Genomic DNA, 20,607 nt, shown 5'->3' with positions numbered 1-20,607 from the left:
GAGCCACCCAGGTGCCCCTTCAGTGGAGTATATTAATACAAATGCCATCTCCCCCATGTGTGTGGCCTTGGGACCTGTTGTCTGTGAAGTGTCTTTGGTTCTTGTGTTGAGCAACACTTAGGTAGATGGTGAATTCAGTCTACCCATTATCCTGGCGTCAGTTCTGACTCTTCTTCTGCAGGCCTGGCCTTTGGAAGAACAGATTTTCAAAAGCTTAAAGAAAAAAAATCAACATATTCTATTGTCTTACTCTGAAAGAAAAGCTATGTTAAGAGGACTGATTCGTTTTAGAAACACACAAATTCCCAAATAATCCTGGGGAGAAACAAAACGTGGAAGGAGGGGCAACTTCTAGAGAATTCCGGGGTATTCTCTGATGAGCTCGGAGTTAAACAGATGACCCTGGGTCTCATACAGAGTGGTAGGCACTTCTCAAAAACAATATTGGGAAGAGAAATATTCAGTGATATTGAACTTAAGGGAGCTGCTAAGAGAGCAAGGGTGAGGAGAAGGGAGAGGCATGAAGACGGCGCAGGGTACATGAAGGAATGGGGAGATGAGGCATAGAGCAGAGAAGGAAGTGGAAGGAGCTTAGAGGTGGAAGATTATGAGGGAGTGGACCATGAGCTTCCTGGACTGAGTGAGGAACTGTTGAGGGCATTGGCTCTGTTGAGTGACAGGATAATGTCTGGGATTTAGAAATATAATCTCAATAGCTCCAGATGAGCTGGAAGATGGCGACCATTTGGTGGACTCCTACAGATTATTTCCTAGGCTGAGTGTAGAAGCTAATGCAGAAAGGGAGGGGCATTTCTTTCCAGTTCCAGGTCAGTAACACCATGGATTTCAGAGTGATCTGCGTGGGACCCTGAGGATCCCAAGTCCAGAAGAGGTTATTTGTTTTCTCTTATCCAGGTTTATGACTGTCCTTTCTCACTCCTAGGATCTGGCCCCTTCACAGATGTCCGGACAGCCATTTACCAGCCCCAGCCTCACCCCCAACCTGCTCCGTACGGCCACTGTGTCACAGACAGTGGTGTGATTTACTCTGTGGGGATGCAGTGGCTGAAGACACAAGGAAATAAGCAAATGCTTTGCACTTGCCTGGGCAATGGAGTCAGCTGCCAAGAGACAGGTCTGCATTGACTTTTCAAAAAATAGTACTGATAACTTCTTATTACTTCATTTTTGAAAGGTAATACATTCATCTACCAAAAAAGAAAGAAAGGCAGAAAGAGAGAAATACTAAAACCAGAAAAGCTTATAATCTTTCTACCCTGTGATAACAACCAGGGTTGGCATTTCATATATTTTCTTCTAATCTTTTTAATCTATGTAGTTTCTTTCCTATCGTGGGAATTCAGCTGCTGTGTATTATCTTTATTTGTCTAAAATGTTGTTACAAGAGGGTTGCTTTCTGAATAGCAAATCAACCGTATTTTAGACTCTTTAAATCACCAATTTCTGGAGCTTCTCAGTGTAAACTTCCCTCGACAACCTAATGCATTTTCTCTGGGCTACAACGTGGTAATAAGGATAACAGGAACAAATGGGACACTTGACTTTTTCCCTAGAAGAACCTCATGTGTTAATTATTAAGGTACCAACAGTGTCGTCGGTATATTGCTTAAGGTATACTGGAGGGATTCTTAATGAACCTGTATTAACATACCTTTACACATGGGGAAACTGAGGTATGACAGCAGAGGTGTCAACAGAGGTCATTGGGCAAAAGAACTCAGGCATCCCTCTAGGTGACAAGGTCAGGGTTCCTGAGTAACACGTTTTGACTGGCATTAACTAGGTGGTGATCTCTACTAGCAGCTTGAGGGCACACACTCCGTCTCAAGCTGGAAAGCAGCAGCTCCTGGCAGGAGATAAATGTAGCCTTATTTACCGAGAGCCTTTTGGTTATGCTTGTAGCCATCACCCAGACTTACGGTGGCAATTCCAACGGGGAGCCGTGCGTCCTACCGTTCACCTACAACGGCAGAACGTTCTACTCCTGCACCACGGAAGGGCGACAGGACGGCCACCTGTGGTGCAGCACCACCTCCAATTACGAGCAAGACCAGAAATACTCCTTCTGCACAGACCACACCGGTGAGTCTCCTCAGGGGAAAACAGAGCAGTGAGAAAAAGCCATTTCTCCTATTTCCATTGGCCAGGCTTCCAGCCGTTCATCTTGAGGCTGCCGAAGAAGTAGTGCTTTTGTTCCATCTGGACCCAAGAGATGTGAAGCTAACTTAGCTGCTGAAGACCTTTCCGGGTTCTCCAGTCCTCCTGGGAAATGACACCCAAGGGAAAGCCCTCCAGTTCAGTTCTTTTTGACACAGTTGGGATTCTGATGTGATTAAAGATACGGTGCATTAAAATCCATAGGCGACCCCACAGGGCTCAAGAATACACACGATGGACGCCTCAGAGCCTCTGCTGCTCTTCTGGTTAAAACCGTTTTATTCTCAGCAACGTTTGATCTTTTCTCTTTGGGCTGGGAAAATGAGAGTGGAACTGGATTTAAGTCTATTTTGCAGGTAGAAGGAGGATACACTAAGGCAGCCTGCGGCTCTGTGATCAGGCATGCTTGATTCGGGGGGGTGGATTCCCTGTGAATTAGCTCCCGAACCCTGGCTTGCTCGGAGCCTCCCTGTTGCTGCGCCCCGCTGTGCTCTGCTGTAATATTCGTCTTCCTATTTGTGTCCTCTTCCGGGCAGTTTTGGTTCAGACTCGAGGTGGGAACTCCAATGGTGCCTTGTGCCACTTCCCCTTCTTGTACAACAACCACAACTACACGGACTGTACTTCTGAGGGCAGGAGGGACAACATGAAGTGGTGTGGAACCACGCCCAACTACGACGCTGACCAGAAGTTTGGATTCTGCCCCATGGCTGGTAAGATGAAGCCCTGTAGGCACCCATTTACGGAGTAAGAAGAGTAATGGCCCGTTTACTCTCAGTTCGCCCATTCAGTCTTAATTTTCAGACGGCACAAAACTTCGTGAGGTATAGTTACATATCTGTGTAAGTGTATGCATTATTACATAAATGGCATGTATATTATATATGTATAGTATATATAATATATATTGTATGTAGTACATATTTAGTATATAATTATTTATGTAATTGTAAAATCCTTTCGATACAATTTCATATCCAAAAATATATAAATATATTAAAAATACTTTTTAAGACGTCTGGAAATGCACATTTTTCACAGGTTTGTCATTTGTAAGGAACACACAGCTGCGTATCTTAACACATTTCATGTGTAACTGCTGTAGTCAAAGACCTACTATATTTACACCTAACTGTGGCTCAACTGGAATACATTCTCTCACTTATGAAATACCAAAATGGCCCAAACGCTATGTTTTCTGACAAGTATGGGATCTTTTCTGGTTTCAAGAGGGATATAGTTGTTGTGAATGGCGAAAGGGAAGCCAATACCAAAACCTTTTGTTTTCACGTCTCAAGAACCCCACAGGTTACATTTGATCTCCTATTTGTAGAACCCCACTTGCACTGTCATCAAGTGTCTGTATAAGGCAATGAAACCCAAGAACACTAATTATACTCACTTGTATTTCTTTCAACAAAGAGATTGTTGGATTAAGAAGAAAACCATGCTTTCACTTGTAATTCTGTACCCAAATACATAGTTTCCCTTTGGGATCAAGTAAAGCAGAACTAGAAAAAGTTATGGGGCAGTAGTCAACATCGGTCTTCCAGAAAAATGCAGACCTGTTGTGTGCATGTGTAGGTATTATCATGGTTTAACATGCCCCCACCTTTCCTGCAATTATTCCCCAAAATATACTTCACCTTTGGACTAGGTTTGCTCTCTTTAGGACTCAAAACTCTACACATACATGCCCACAACGGCACTGAGACTTCTTTGAGGCACACCAGACTGCTTTCCAAGTGAGAGTTCTTAGGATAACCAAGCTAGACGGATAATAGTGTGTATGTTTTTAGACCTTGTGATCATTTCTCCATCCATTTCCACACAGCCCATGAGGAAATCTGTACAACCAATGAAGGGGTCATGTATCGCATTGGAGATCAGTGGGACAAACAGCACGACATGGGTCACATGATGAGGTGCACATGCGTCGGGAATGGTCGTGGAGAATGGACTTGTGTTGCCTACTCCCAGCTCCGAGGTATGCTAGCTCATTGATGAGAACATTTGCGAGGACCAAGTTTGTAGGGGAAAACTTTTACTTTACCAAAAGTAGGAGAGAAAGTAGGCATTGCCATGCCATGAGTCTCCTGTGCACGGTGAGCTGCTCATGTCCGGCAGCCAGTGGAGAAAAGCTGGCGAAGCAATTCTAAAATTCAGAAGCATTCCTAGGAGGTAAGTACTTAAATTGAGGTGAGAAGATGACTCCAAAGGCTGGAACACAATCATCTGATCCTTTTAGCTTTTCGTTAGGCCATTGGAGTCATGTCTAGAAAAGATTGGATAATTTCTCTGAAGAAAAGAGACTTTGCTGTTTTTTTGAAAAGATTTTATTTATTTATTTGAGAGAGAGAGAGAGAGTACGTGCACAAACTGAGGGAGGGGCAGAAGGAGAGGAAGAAGATGCAGGGCTCGATCCCAGGACCCTAAGATCATGACTTGAGCTGAAGGCAGATGCTTAACGAACTGGGCCACCCAGGTGCCCTGAGACCCTGACGTTCTGACATCAGACCCTTGTGGGTTCAAACGGAAGGTGACAGAAACTTATTTCTTTTGCTCAGAGCATTTTTTTTTTCCTTTGGATCCTAGTATATAATATAGGGATGATGATTTATTAAAGCCATTTTAGTACTTCTGTTTCTTTGACTTGAAAACTAAGATTTAGGTAGAACTCTGAGCTAATAAATAGTTTATGTAACTGGTGTGTTGACATTGGCCTGAACTTGTTCTCCCTTTATGAGTAACACACTCCAATAATAATAATTCCATATGAGGTTGCCGAACTGAAAGGAACCCTAGAAAGACATATAGACTAACTCTTCACTTCCCAGATGAAGAAGCTGAGAGACCTCAGGGGGAAAGTAATTTTTTCAGGATCTCTCAGAGAGTTAGGAACAGAGTTGCCCTAATTTTCTTTTTACTTTCACAAATGCCATAGACGTTATTTTATTTCCCAAATCCAAGTATCTCCCTACCCCTGCCATTCCAAAGATCAGACCAGCACGCCATGTTGGGTGTTCCATAAGTACGTTTGATCTCCTTCCTGATTTCTCAGAGCAAGCAGAGATCCGACGGACATTATCAACAAAGCAAGAACTTCTCCAAAAGTGAAATACGCATTTGTTCAAAAATCGCCTTTCCACAGGACGGGTATTTTACCACATTCTGTAGCTGTATGCACTTTGACCTCTGATACTGAAGTTTTAAGAAAGAGTTTATGAAGGAGTTATTTTTTCCAAAAATTGTATTTCTGACTAAGCTTTAACAAAGTGTTCGTTCTATGCTAGTAGAATAGTAAGTTTAGTGGGAGGTATTATAAATTAGTGGAAACAACTGTATGCTTTGAATAGCATGGTATTTTGAGGGCACCTGGGTGGCTTAGTTGGTTAAGCATCCCGCTCTTAATCTGAACTCAGATCATGATCACAGGGTTGTAAATTTAAGCCCCGCGTCAGGCTCCACACTCAGTGTGGCGTCTGCTTGAGATTCTCTCTCTCTCCCTCTGCCCCTCCCCCAACTTGTGCATGCGTGCGTGCTCTCTCTCTCTCCCTCTAAAATAAATAAATCTTAAAAAAAAAAAGGCATGACATTTTTTAATTTCATCATGAAACTTAAAAAAAGCTCTTCACCTCCCCACTGTTTCCTAAACAGATCAGTGCATTGTTGACGACATTACTTACAACGTGAACGACACGTTCCACAAACGTCATGAAGAGGGACACATGCTGAATTGTACCTGCTTTGGTCAGGGCCGGGGAAGATGGAAGTGTGATCCCGTTGGTAATTAGCCCTTGTGTCTCTAGATGGTTTTGGATGCTGGGACTAGTTAACAAGTTTCAGATAAGGAGAGCTAGTTCATGACTTCAGACTTTGATCAGTGGGTTGCTGAGAGCTTTGTAAAATCTTTTCTCTAATCATGACCCAGTATATCAACTTGATATTGGTAGTTATCTGTAGTTATGAATCTAGTAACATGCAGGTTTATTTTAATGGAATAGAATCCGTTTTTTGGTTCTGGATCGTAAAGAGAATCCATGTTATGAAGGAGAACCTTCTTTTGCTGACTGTGCAGATTCTCGCTCCAGGAAATACCTCCTTCCAAAGACTTTATTTTTCTTGGCTGCCCTTTATAATAGGTCTAAGCAAATAGCGAAGGTTGAGCCCTAACAGAGCTGTGGGCCAGCTTTAAGGTAACCCATTAATATTCCTTTACTAAGAGAGACCTGTTGCTCACTAAGAAAACAAACTAATCAGGTGAGTTTGTTTGACCTTAGATTATCAAAGCTGAGACCGAGGCCTGAGAGGTCTTTTCAGAAACTGCTCAGCAAGTATTCATAGTGAAAATCTAGTTGTTCATCCACTTACATGTAAAACTAAGCCCTCCAAAATTTAAAGAGGTATATAAAGTGATATTTTGTCCTTACTATTCAAATGGTAAGTCAGTTGCGTTCATGTTGGCAAAATATATCTAAGTTAGTTTTCTCAAATTGGTATTCAGAACGTCAGGATATCCTGAAATCTAAATTATAAAACTTTTATTTAGAACTACTATCTTTTTAGAACACTAAACATTTCTTCCAGTGGGTACTTATTTACTGCTAGCTGTCCTGTAAGGTAAAAGACAGGAACAAAATATTTTGTAACCACATATATCTGTGAGGACACCTGCAAGTTCCCATTGAAACTAAGGACATATGCTCCTTTGCCCATGTGCTGGAGCACACTGAAATTCAATTTGTAGCTCTCCATCTTCGATGACGCTTCTTTTACTTTGTATACATTTTAGACCAATGCCAGGATTCAGAAACCCGAACATTTTATCAAATTGGAGACTCGTGGGAGAAGTACGTGCATGGTGTCAGGTACCAGTGCTATTGCTATGGCCGTGGCATTGGGGAGTGGCATTGCCAGCCTTTGCAGACCTATCCAGGTAAGTAGCTCGATTCATGCAAACTGACAGCTTCCAACTGAGTTGTAAAAACTGAGCAGGATCCTTGTTTTTAATACTCTGGTCCCTGAATCAGCCTCTCTTCTTTCCCCTCTTTTTCACCAGTCACTACAATCAGATTTTTGACTCAAATGATTTTCCTTCCTCCCCAGTCAAGTAAAAAATGTGCGAGGCTGGGAAAATATGCCTGTGTGTCAATTTGTTTCTGAACACTGTAGAACATTCCATAAGGTTAAAACCTCCAGCTAATTGGATCTCCCATTGGCAAATGTAAATAAAAACCATGCAGTGAGCTACCCTGGGAGCGAAGTGTTGGGATTATATTATGACTCTTGACGGAGAGGTTGCATACAGAGATGACATGGAATATAATGCAGGGTATGTGTGTTCACTCAGCATTTCAGCCAGGGCCTTTCTGTGTCAAAACTTTCATTTGTTTGATCAACTGGAGTCTAGAACAAAGTATTCTGGGTCAAGAGTTGAGTAATTCGGTCAATTTTCTGCCCACACAGTTCAAATACTCCCAAATGATTATTGCTGGTATTTTGCTTTTTTTTTTTTAAAGTCATAGGACATAATGCCTAGCTATAGGTGTGATTAACTCATTTAGAAAAAAAAAAAAAACAGATTAATGGAGCACCTGAGTGGCTCAGTGGTTTAAGCCTCTGCCTTCTGCTTGGGTCATAGTCTCAGGGTCCTGGGATCAAGTCCTGCATCGGGCTCTCTGCTTGGGGGGAGCCTGCTTCACCCTCTTTCTCTGCCTGTCTCTCTGCCTACTTGTGATCTCTCTCTGTCAAATAAATAAATAAAATCTTAAAAAAAAAAACCAACAGATTTTTTAAATTTAATAATAATTAATTAATAATAATTAGGAAGCTTTCTTCTTTAGGTACCAGTTATTTGAGCAACTACTGAGGTGCAAAGCCTCCTAGAACTCTGTTGATTTTAGACTTGAAACATGGCCCACATTCAGAAACAAAAACAGGTTTTCAGAGCATCAGAACCTGCCTCTGACAGAAATTAAGATGAAGTAATCTAAATCCCTCCATAGTGTAGTAAGAGATTCACTATCTTGAGAACCAGATATGGAACAACTTGATCAAAGTTAGAGTTTGCCAAAGACATGGGTCCCAGGTGCACAGGTGCTGTGAAAGAGATCCATGTCAAGCTCCACTCGTCAGCTTCTCTTCTGTAAAATGGGGAGGTTAAAGCTAATTGCCTTTAAAGGTCCTTCCAGCACTAACCATCTAACGGAACTCTGATCCTAAATACTAACCACCCAGATACACCCTTTCCACAGACTTGGAAGAAACTCGCCTCTCCCCAACCCCTCAGTCACTGTCAGGGCTGTCGAAGGTGACCTTTGTCTTAACAAGCCCATAGCATAAATGAACTTGGCTCTTAAATTGTAGTTTATGTCAGATTTGGGTGTAGGAATCACTTAAAATGATTTTTTTTTGTTTAATGATGTTTTTAAAATCTGCAGAAAACCTCAAGTTCATTGGTTTTCTTCTTTAATGAGGCAACTAAAGAATAGAAACGTTTAAAGAAGTGCTGTCTAGTTTCTGTGTTTCAGATTGTTACTGGTGTAGTGGTTTGTTGAAAATCGTCCTCAATGATTGAAGAGAGAAATTTTTTTTCTCACTTTAAAACTAGCCTGTTTCTCAAAGCCACTCACTGGAAGCATTTTGGTGGACATGACAAGGGTAAAATCTAGATGGGAAGGAAGGAAGCCTTCCGCTTTGGAGTTTTACAGGTTGAGTTTGCTCCTACTTTTTAAAAAAGGGTCAGAGGAATGCCCAGTGAACACGGAGGAGGAGATTTAGAGAGGGGGTTGGTGTTTGCCCTCAGTCCGAGGTTGGGTGCTTATCTCCATGTCTGGTTTACTCAATGGTTCACGCCTAGCTCACGGGGCTTTCTGAGTGTGGGAAGAGTAAAGGAGCCACAGATGGCCAGGAGACTGTCTCAGAGCCTTGCCCCGTTGGCTCCGCCCAGGGAGGATTTGATGGAGTTGTTCAAAGGAAAAGAAGATAAGAGGCATTTGGTTTGTCAATAAACAGCTAGGAAAAACACAGATCTCAGCAAATAAAAGAGAGAAAAAAGGACTGAGTCACAAACTCATAAATATTTAACTTCCCCAGGGTCATCGTTACTGGAAATGATTCCTTTCAGCCTTATTTTAAACCGATTTTAAAAGTATACACGTCACGTCATATTTTTACTTAACTGTTTTCTGGTTAAGCCTGATCAGACTGAGTAAGAGAGGAAGTCAAGTTTTTACAATGGTAATTGCTAGTATATACCATTAGGTTAATTTTAATTTTATTGAATCTAACTGATGTAAATGATGTCGGAATTTTCAGACTTCCTGTCTTCAGATCATATGTAGATTAAGGTAGAGTGGTAATCAGAATTTAGTTGACCTTACAAATGATGGAAGATCTCTTTTCTTGCTGAACAAAAATATACTAAATGCATGAACGCACACTGCTGTTCAGTACAGCCCCCTTCAGGGTGGGCTACGGTACAAGCATGAATTTCAAAACCTACAATTTCCAACCAGCGCTGGAAGTTTTAAAAAGAAAAGACACTTCTGTAGTTTTGCTCCATTGTGAAGGTAAAGACCACTGAGTCATCTCTTCCTTTTCCCACCCTCCTCCTCACGGACCCAGGAACATGATTAGGGTTAAAAGTGATCAGTAAAGGACATTCGTATTGTCTTTCTGAAACTTAATAGACATTTTACCATCAAAACTTTTGGTTTTAATTAAAGGCTGGGGTTTTTTTGGAGCAGTTCCCAGCAAAATTGAAAAGAAGGTACAGAGCTTTCCCATGTAGCCCCTGTCCTCACACATGCCCAGGCACCTGTTACAGACAGTCCCCTCTGGCGTGTGCATCGCTTACAGTGGAGAGATCTGCATCGACACTGTTTTCACCCAAAGTCTATGGTTTAACTAGGATCATTGTTGGTGTTGTACATGCTGTGGCATCATAAACTTCTTCCTCCCTTTAAATCATGATTGCCAAACTAAATAAAATATATGTCAGGTGTCTCTTTACTTAAGGAAATCGTAGTAGGACTTCTTTAGAGAATCAATATTTCAGCAACCTTAGGCCAATTATTGTAAAGAATTTAAGGACGTGATATTCCCGCATTTACTGATGTTCCTAGAAGTCACATCTCTGACATTTCACTTCATTATATGTCTTGTTTATTTAAATTTATTAAATTAAATAAATTTAAGTACACTTATATTTGCGAGGATCTTCATGAACAGAAGGGGTAATTTAAAAAGTGACGTGTAATTAACTTCTGCCAGTTGAGGAAAACATACATCCCACCATGTTCTGTGAAATATTCCCTCCTTTAGAATGGAAAATTGATAATATTATGCATGGATTTTGGTATTTTACATTTGGTATTTTGGTTTAGAAATATGTGCATTAAATGAAATTAAGACTCAGAGAGTATTTGTTAGTCTTCCAACCACTTTGAATTATTCCCGGTGCAGAAGTGAGTATATTATCCTAAAACTTTTGAATCTACACAGATATTCAAGCTTTGTATTTATTTTGCTACAGAATATCTTGTCTGCAGAGAGGATTGAACAGCATAACAATTAAGTTCAAAGATGATTATTTTTTTTTCCTAAGAGCTTTCAGAAAACTTAGATCTGTTAACATATCGGTGAAATGCTTTATGAGACTTGCAAAGTGTTGCTTTCTTTTGATAGAGTAGCAGTTAGAAATTCTTGGAAAGGTTATGGCAAGGAACTTTATTTTTACATCTAATAAGTAGAACATTGATTGACATCATAAAAAAAGACTATTTAGGAAGAAGATGGTATTCAATGCTGTAAGCTTAAATTCTCTAGCTATTTCATTATTATCCTAAATGGAGTCTACACTACTAAGAAATTAATTCTACTTCCCTTATATTGTTTTTTCTTTAAAAAAAAAAAAGAACCAAAATCAGACTTTAAATTTTGTTGGAAACAGTCATATATATAGAGATGTGGAAATACTAAATTTAGTATATACTTCAAAATGCCATTTCAGTTGGTAATTGCTTTTGAAAAAAAGAAGTTTGATCTCTTAATAATTTGAGCACTCAGTGGTAGGATTTTAGAGTATACTTAATGAGTAAAACTAAAACTTAACCTTTCCCCCTAGTAGGATGCTTAGGCTGATAAGAAATAAAACTGAGTCTTAGGGCATCTGCCTGGCTCAGTCAAAAGAGCATGCAGCTCTTGTTCTGGGGGTCATGAGTTCGAGCCCCATATTGGGTATAGAGATTACTCAAATAAGACTTACTTTAAAAAAAAGAAAGAAAACAGTCTGTAATTTATTCATTAAGGATTCTATCCCATTTAGAAATATGTGTGTTTCACATCATGTCCTTTACAAATGAGAATTTGCTTTAAAGCAGCTCAGTATGATAGAGTTTGGGTTCTGTGTCATTTTATTTGGGTTTGAAGAGTTTTGCAATTTTCTCAAAATTCTTTGAAAATGGAGAGGAAAGCAAACTGAGTGGCATTTTTCAAATTTTATTTGCTATAAACAAGTTCTATTTTCATTTCTCATGTGACGGACAATGATCTATTGACTAAGAAAGGATTTTGTTGCATTGATTTCCAAGGTCAGGATGTAAAAAAGTAATCCCAGAATTTTTTTTTTTTTTCACTCACATTTACTGATAAGTAAAACCGTCTTTTAATGATGACCATCCATTTGCACTAACTTTTAAGCTAAAGTAAGTGAATACCCAAGATCACCAAATCTCACATTTTCATTTTCAGGCACAACTGGTCCCGTCCAAGTAATCATCACTGAGACCCCCAGTCAACCCAATTCTCACCCTATCCAATGGAATGCCCCAGAACCATCTCACATTTCCAAGTACATTCTCAGATGGAAGCCTGTGAGTATCCCACTCAGAAACTGCGCACACTGAGGCTATCGAAATTAACACGTTCTAAACATTCTTTTTTCCAGCTTTTGAGCCGACAGATCTGACTAACTATCCATGGCTTGACATAAAGATTTAGCTTTTTTGGTATTTAGAAGGATTTAGAAAGATTTGGTATTTAGAAAGATCTTCTTAACAAGGACTTAGAAATGATAATGCCAGAAACGATTCTTCCCCAATATGGGAAGAGAATCTGAAGGTTTCATATGTCTTGGAACTCTATGAGAGGAAAACAATGATTGGCATCATTTCCGTGATTTGAAAAATTAGTATTTAGCTCTTTGGATTCATTTTCATAAGGGAGCACTTCTTAAAACATTACTTTTGATCCTCTGAAGTTATTCAGATAGAAGGAAAAAGAGGGTGCAAGGGAAGAATACATGAGGAATGACGGTTTGTTTAAAAAGTGAACCTTGTGATTTTCTAATAAGAACCATCTAGAAATTGAAGAAATCCAATAGAGGAAGGTATTGATCTAGTAAGCTTTAGTTTTTCTTATCCTTCAGACCTGCCTGCTATACCTCCAAAATTCATGACTCGTAACTTGAGAAACACTATTTTAAACACAGGAGAAAAATCCTCACTTTTAGTCATAGCTATTAAATTCTAGCAATTAGAAACAAAGTGGGAGGTGGGGGGGGTGCCTGGGTGGCTTGGTTGGTTGAGCATCTGCCTTCAGCTGTGTCTGGATCCCAGGGTCTGTCAGTGCCCTGTCAGCAGGGACCCTGCTTCTCCCTCTCCCCCTGCCCCTCCCCCCGCCACCTACTCTCTCTGTCTCTCTAAACAAACAAACAAACAAATAAATAAATAACAAAATGAAACCTTAGACTGCCCTGTGCGGTTGTATTTAAACTCTTGGAGAAAAAAATTCAAGCTGTAAAATCATTTTCTTTTTGTAGTATATTCTGTACTCCTATCCATGGTATATGAAGCAGCCGTTTCCAGAACTTTGTATGTAGTAGATTTTAGTCAGTGAGATCACTATATTTTTCCCCTTAAAACCTTCTTGTCTCTCATCTTTTTTTTTCATCACCAATTTTATTTACTTTAAAACTAACTCTGAGTTGTTACGGGAGATCCCTGTAATAAGGAACATTTACAGAGAGGTATAAAATATACTTTGAATCGGAAAATCTTCAAAGAAACTGCAGTGATAAATTTCTTTGAGATTTTTAACAATTAAGAATTTTCAGGGACGCCTGGGTGGCTCAGTCGGTTGGGCCACTGCCTTCGGCTTGGGTCATGGTCCCGGGATCCTGGGATCGAGTCCCACATCGGGCTCCTTGCTCAGTGGGGAGCCTACTTCTCTCTCTGCCTCTGCCTGCTTGTGCACGCTCTCTCTCTCTCTCTGACAAGTAAATAAATAAATAAAGTCTTTAAAAAGAATTTTCAGGTTTTTCCTCAATGGATGTTACCTGAGATTTTGCTTTTGAGTATTTTCTTCTGATCGCTAACTGTCTAGAGAAGTTCACATTGAACGAAAGATTTATCATTAAATCTGAGCTAATTGTCATGACTAATTGCAGGGGTTTTTTCAGGGTATTTGAGTTAAATTTTGAATTTAAAATATACTAGGATCCATTCCATTGATTTTAAAAATATAAACGGACACTTGAGTGTTTGAATTATTGAGGAACTGGTTGATTGGATAATTTAAAGAAGTCACTGGGCATTAAAAATGTATTTTGACTTAGTTTAGAATATTTACACTTAAAAGGATCTCATCTTGTTTGAAGTAAGGCTGTTTCTTTTCCACACATTTTATTGCAATGAGTTTTGTGATCCATGACATGTTAATGAAGTTGGACAGGATGTGAAAATGTAAACTGGAATCAAGGATTAAATAAACCGAAATCACATTCTTCTGCAGTCTTGCCCAAAGTTGGGAACTACTTCTGATGGGGTAATTCATATCCAAGAATGAGTCATACAGCCAGACCAGTGGAACCTTATATGTGATGGTCCCAGGAACTGAGTCACAAAGAAAGATTATACTTTTTACTATTTCTGCAAGGCAAGAAATTTGTATCCTACTTAGTGAAAGATAGGATATATGGCCTTTGCCACTTCAGAGAAGAATATAGCTCTGTTCATGGTAGAAATTTTAAAAATGGGAGAGGGAAAACTTGGGATCTTCATCAGTCTGGCAAAAAGGAAGGTGCCCAGCACCTGTGACAGTGTGGCCTTGGGCATGTCACATAACACTTTCTTCACCTGTAACATGAAGGCAACTATACCATTAACTTGGAGGGAAGAGAGATAGGAAGTTTAAATGAGCAAATGCAAGTGAAACAGCCCAGTTCATGGCACATAGTGAGCTCGCAGTACATATTAGCTATAATAATTACTATTATTAATATTAAACTCTGCTATAGGTCCCTGTTCTCATTCCTGTTTTCCATGATTTTTCCTCCACAATGGAGCTGCCTAGGTCCCTCGTTCTTTGAAGACTAATCAGTATCATCTCTGAATGTTCATCCTTGTGAATACTTATGTGACTTCCTTTAAATCTTCAGAAAAATTCTCCAGGCCGTTGGAAGGAGGCTACCATTCCTGGCCACTTGAATTCATACACCATCAAAGGCCTGAGGCCAGGTGTGGTATATGAGGGACAGCTCATCAGTGTCCAGCACTATGGCCACCAAGAGGTGACACGCTTTGACTTCACCACCACCAGCACCAGCCCCCCCGTGACCAGTACGTATGCCACCCGTCCTCATGGCTGCGCCTGTGTTCCTCAGGAAGTGGTTCTCGTGTTCCTCAGGAAGCGGTTTGCTTCCCAAGTCCTATTCTTCCACAGATGGCACCAACCTTTTCTTTTCATGGTGTTCTGTGGATGATAGTAGTAAATGCGCTCCACGGCTGAAGGTCCCCTCTCCCCTTTCTGTGACCCTCTAGGCAACACTGTGACAGGAGAGACGACACCCCTTTCTCCCGTTGTGGCCACTTCTGAATCTGTGACTGAAATCACAGCCAGCAGCTTTGTGGTCTCATGGGTCTCGGCTTCAGACACTGTGTCAGGATTCCGTGTGGAATACGAGCTGAGTGAGGAGGGAGATGAACCGCAGTATCTCGGTAAGCTAAATGTGCCATCACGCTGGCTTTGGAACCGGTTGACGGCTTGGACTGAACATACTTCCAGTGTGAGGGAGGGAAAGAACTGGCATTTCTAGAACGAAGCTGGGATTTTCCTGAGCCATGCTCACTTTTTCCTGGTTCCCAATCTGAGCAACATTACCCATTTGCCTGGGCACAGGTCTATACAACCATAGTGTTTTCTTTTTAATAATTTTTTTCAAAATAGATTTTACTTATTTATTTATGTGAGCGAGAGAGCGGGGAGAGGAGCAGAGGGAGAGGGATAAGGAGACTCCATGCTGAGTGCAGAGCCCTACATAGGACTTGATCTCAAGACCCTGAGGTCATGACCTGAGCTGAAATCACAACAGACGCTCAACCAACTAAGCCACCCAGGAGCTCCTAGGGTTTTCTTTAGGGGAAGTGATTGCCAGTTTGAGGACCACAGCAGAAAATGTTAGCGTTTGGAGGTGCACAGTATAAGAAAAGAACATACCTCCTTCCCCCTCGTCCCCTGCCCATAACCATCACCCTGACTTTTAACTACAGAGAACTACTTTTACAAATTGGGGGTGGATTATACAAATTACATCTCTTTAGAGAAAAAAATTTAGAAAAAATGGTGAACAAAAGAAAAGTTATCCCATAATGCACTGATATTAATTGATTTCTCCATTAGAACACTTCCTTCTCGACTCGCCCCTTCCCTCATGAATATGTAGTTTTAACACTACCCCTCTTCTAGGCTGTGGAGCGAGTTCAGGGGTTGGTTTGCTCTGACTGGTAACCTTTCCTTTCTACTTTAAAGATCTTCCAAGCACGGCCACTTCCGTGAACATCCCTGACCTGCTTCCTGGCCGGAAATACATTGTCAATGTCTATCAGATATCTGAGGAAGGAGAGCAGAGCCTGATCCTGTCTACTTCGCAGACTACAGGTACGTGTGTCCTCCGCTCTGTAAAGAGAAGCTTTTTTTCTGCAGAACAGGCCTCGGGCAGTATTTCCCGACTGTTTTCACCGTGTGCTCCTTTCTTTTTCTGTCAGCTCCGGATGCGCCTCCTGACCCCGCTGTGGACCGAGTTGATGACACCTCGATTGTGGTTCGCTGGAGCAGACCCCAGGCGCCCATCACAGGTGACGCTGGCCTCCCTCTTGGCTGCCACGTTAATCTTGACAACACGGGTGGTGAGGGAGCCAGTTCTGACCTGTGGACAGGGATACCACTGAACTCTCCTGCATAACTCTAGACTAGGGTAGAGGGGTGTGTGTGTGTGTGTGTGTGTGTGTGTGTGTGTGTGTGTATAAGAGTAATTCAGAATGTGATTATTTTCAAGTCTTACAGCTCTGCTTCTTACAGATCATTTCCCGTCATGTCCATTTTATTGACCCCCTACACACGTACACACATACACACAAAACCTCGAAAGCCAGCTCCCTGACTTACTAAACCAGGCCTTTCTGAGGTCGAAGAGGGGTAATTTTTCTGAAAACCTCACTCTAGGACTTACTCTTAAAGAGGTAGCCCAGTTGCCCTCTTAGCTCATTAAGCTACTCCACTGCCTCTGAGGTTTCGGAAAGATGCAGACAGCGCTAGACGATCTGTGCTCAAGGTGGTTCGTTAATTGCTTTCATTGCCCAGAGCTCAAAGAGAAGAAGTCGTTTTCACATGAATATTTTCACCTCATAGCATCTCTAATAGACGTTTATGAAGGATCTCGGGTCTTTGAGGATGATATTTATTATTAAAAAGGATTGTAAGACTGCTCTTATTTTATTCTTGTACTGAACAGTCCTGATAGGAAGTGGGAACATGTAAAGAGAAGGCATCTCTAGTTCTAGACTAATCAAGCAAAAGGCTAAGGGCTTTTCCGAGAAGAGAGATTGAGGACTCATTAAACCTCTGTTTTCGTAAAACTGTGTGGCTAACTTTTTCCCCCTGAATCTGCAGGATATAGAATAGTGTATTCGCCCTCGGTAGAAGGCAGCAGCACGGAGCTCAACCTTCCTGAAACTGCCAACTCCGTCACCCTTAGTGACTTGCAACCTGGTGTCCAGTATAACATCACCATCTATGCGGTGGAAGAAAACCAAGAAAGTACTCCTGTTTTCATCCAACAGGAAACCACGGGTGTCCCGCGTTCAGGTAACTGAGAGCCCCCTCCTGTGCTAGCCTACCTTTCAGAGCTTACCAAAACAACACGCTTAACCTCCCTTTTGTTGGAGGAATAAAACCAGGCTCATTCCATTAGCCTGCTGGGGTGGACCAGAAGTGGGAGACCGAAGAATTATTATTTCTCTGGGAGGGTGGTTTTATCTCTGTCAACAGTTCCTGTGTGCAAGTAATCTTACAGATGAGCTTATCCCTCAGCTTAAGAAATTTGGCTGTAATGTCCATGCTATAAACTAACTTATCAAAGCTGGCTATTGGCTTTCCTGATTAAAAACTGACACATAAAACCTTCATATTTTCCCCCAGAAGCTTCAGTGTTCATTCCTCTGTTACTTTAAAGTTTTACAAAATGGTTCAGTAAAATGCAAGCCACATTTTTTCTGTTGTCACAATTAGGATATTTTTTTGTTTTGTTTTTTGGTTGTGTGTGTGTATTTTAAACTTCTTGACAGGACACTTAATACATTGGAAACGCATCTGCTTACCTACACATTTTAGGTTAAATGAAATAAAAAGCTTCAGATGTCCTGTGTAAGCAGGATGACTGAACCATGAAAATATAAACAAAAACACATATTCTCTGGTGAAGAGACAAAACTTAGCATCGCTTTGAAATGAGAGGCACCACGAATTTCCTTACGTACATCCAGGAAGTTGGCTTAAAGTAAATACACCTCAGCAGGAATTGTGAATGACCAGTTGGCTCTTGTCTGTCAGATAAAGTTCCCCCTCCCCGGGACCTGCAGTTTGTGGAGGTGACGGATGTGAAGATCACCATCATGTGGACCCCCCCCGAGAGCGCAGTGACTGGCTACCGCGTGGACGTGATCCCTGTCAACCTGCCTGGGGAACACGGCCAGAGGCTGCCCATCAGCAGGAACACCTTTGCGGAAGTCACCGGACTGTCCCCCGGGGTCACCTATCACTTCAAGGTCTTCGCTGTGAACCAGGGGAGGGAGAGCAAGCCTCTGACGGCGGAACAAACGACGAGTATGTCCTGCTCCTGACTCTCTCCACCCCAAATTCTCCACCCTGACTCCCAATCTGTGGTGAATGCACAGCAAACCGTTAAACCGTTAAATCGTCCTGGGGGCCGGGTTAGAGATAGGGAGATACCCGGTGGGTGAGGGAATGCATCGTGGACATGAAACATGTTATACTGAGACCAGCTCCATGGATGCTAAACAGTGACCCATTTCCCGAATACGCCTCCCCATGGGATGGCACCGAGAGAGGCAACTTAAGAGAACCTGATTTTCTTTGCTGACAGAGACGTGGGTTGTAAATTTGAGGATATTTTCTGTAACTAAAAATACCTAGATCAAAATGCAAATGTACGCTCTTAACCTTTTATAGAATTATTTATAAATAGTAATTGCTGAAACAGTTACTGCATATGAAGTCCCAGGGCCTCTGCTCGGTTCTTTACGAGCATGGTCCTTCCATTTAATACTCTCCTTGACCTAATGAAGAAGGTCTTCTCATCTGCACTGGGTTTGTGAAGAAATTGAAGCTGGTAGAAAATTCTGCAGTCTGTAAAGTCCCAGAGCTAGGAGGCAAGGGGGCTAGGCCACGTAGACTGCTGTCATTGTGACCCCATGTCCCGTTTTTTCAGTTACTACACTGGACTACCTTGTAAGCATTTCCTTAATCTGGAAAGTGTTTTAATTCATTGCAGGGAAAGTTCTAGCTATCACACTGAAGAACACTCAATGGTTTGTGTGATTCTTTCTGATAGTCTGATAGTACGCGCTCATCAGCATCCTGCTGTGATTCTGACGGATATGCTATAATTATTAGCTAACACGGATCATGTGAAAATTTTATTTCTCTAGCAAAGGACTATTTATTCAATACATGCACACAATTTTCTTTCCATCCCCTGTAGAGTTTCATCTTGCCCTCGTATTTTTGGGCTTGTCTCTCATGTCTTAACCTTTTCGGTTCAGAGTGCATTGCGGCATTCACAGAGGTTTATTTTTCTGGTTATTGTTTCTGTTTCGATGATGCTATCTCTACAGTGTTAGTATAATTTCAGAGGGTGATGGGTAAGTAATACTGGAAAATTGCACTTTCCTCAGGATCAAAGTCAAGTGAAAGAAAAAAAAAAGCAATTTCTCATGATTGACACCATTTTGCAAAGTTCCTTGTAGCCCTCCATCTCATACTGGCTCCACGTTTCCAAGGTTTTGAGTTTTACTGAGTTTCAACTTAAAGGAAGGTTTAGAAAATTCAGTCAAGCTTTTGAGTTTCGGGATGATCATGACTGAGGGTCAAATATTTCTTGGTGTGTTTCATCTTTTTTTCTAGAATTGGATGCTCCTACTAACCTCCGGTTTACCAATGAAACGGACTCCACCGTCTTAGTGACCTGGACTCCTCCTCGGGCCCGGATAGCGGGGTACCGACTGACTGTGGGCTCGACCCGGGGAGGCCAGCCCTCGCGGTACAACGTGGGTCCCTCGGCCTCACAGTACCCACTGAGAAGTCTGCAGCCCGCTTCTGAGTATACCGCATCCCTCGTTGCGGTCAAAGGCAACCAGCAGAGCCCTAAAGTCACCGGGGTCTTCACCACTCGTAAGCCAGTGTTTGAATGTTTTGTCTTAGTGATGTCATAGGTTCTTACCTGAATTTACATCCTCCGTGCTTCATCCAATTTTTTAAAAAAAATTAGCTTAAAATACCTTAGTACAGGTTTAAGTAAAAAGGAAGATTTAAAGCAGTGCTACTCAAAGTGTGGTCAGGGACCAGCCCGTTGATCTGTGGGAGGTTATCGGACACTGAGGAGCTCCTGCCGGGATAGAAATCACGAAGCACGTGATTCTGTTCAGTTGATCATTTTCAGAAGCAAGATTTCCTTTCTTTCTTTTTTTTTTTTTTTCAAAGATTTTATTTATTTATTTGACAGAGATCAAAGTAGGCAGAGAGAGAGGAGGAAGCAGGCTCCCTGCTAAGCAGAGAGCCTGATGTGGGTCTTGATCCCAGGACCCTGGCATCATGACCTGAGCTGAAGGCAGAGGCTTTAACCCCCTGAGCCACCCAGGTGCCCCCAGAAGCAAGATTTTCTTGGTGAAGGTTAAATTACAAATGTGGCCAAACTTCTTATTTTCTCTGGGACCACTGTGAGTAACGCAGTCTAAAGCACCCAGTTATTTGAAAGTCGAATGCTGTTGTGTTGAAAGAATTTACAGCAAACACCAGTTGGGGGAGGAATCCAAACCAGCATGGGGGTCTACACCCTCCCACTTTGGGTGTCCT

The 20,607-nt window shown here is 41.6% G+C and overlaps 1 protein-coding gene across 12 annotated transcripts in view; it reads left to right on the top strand.

Moving 5' to 3' along the window:
- FN1 (fibronectin 1) overlaps positions 1-20,607 on the top strand; it is a 66,780-nt gene that overhangs the window by 9,522 nt on the left and 36,651 nt on the right. For all 12 annotated transcript variants that reach the window (XM_046018244.1, XM_046018243.1, XM_046018247.1 and 9 more), the window contains exons 7-20: positions 944-1,135; positions 1,924-2,103; positions 2,715-2,891; positions 4,013-4,165; positions 5,836-5,964; positions 6,971-7,114; positions 11,932-12,053; positions 14,618-14,798; positions 15,000-15,176; positions 15,988-16,116; positions 16,224-16,313; positions 17,128-17,322; positions 18,067-18,339; positions 19,660-19,926. In XM_046018244.1, coding sequence (XP_045874200.1) covers positions 944-1,135; positions 1,924-2,103; positions 2,715-2,891; positions 4,013-4,165; positions 5,836-5,964; positions 6,971-7,114; positions 11,932-12,053; positions 14,618-14,798; positions 15,000-15,176; positions 15,988-16,116; positions 16,224-16,313; positions 17,128-17,322; positions 18,067-18,339; positions 19,660-19,926 — 2,409 coding nt within the window. The remainder of the gene's footprint in view (positions 1-943; positions 1,136-1,923; positions 2,104-2,714; positions 2,892-4,012; positions 4,166-5,835; positions 5,965-6,970; positions 7,115-11,931; positions 12,054-14,617; positions 14,799-14,999; positions 15,177-15,987; positions 16,117-16,223; positions 16,314-17,127; positions 17,323-18,066; positions 18,340-19,659; positions 19,927-20,607) is intronic.

The sequence above is a fragment of the Meles meles genome, chromosome 9 (genome assembly GCF_922984935.1).
Source record: "Meles meles chromosome 9, mMelMel3.1 paternal haplotype, whole genome shotgun sequence".
NCBI classification, from domain to species: Eukaryota; Metazoa; Chordata; class Mammalia; order Carnivora; family Mustelidae; genus Meles; species Meles meles.
Note: the sequence above shows the minus strand (reverse complement) of the source record. Positions and strands in the feature narration are given on the sequence as shown.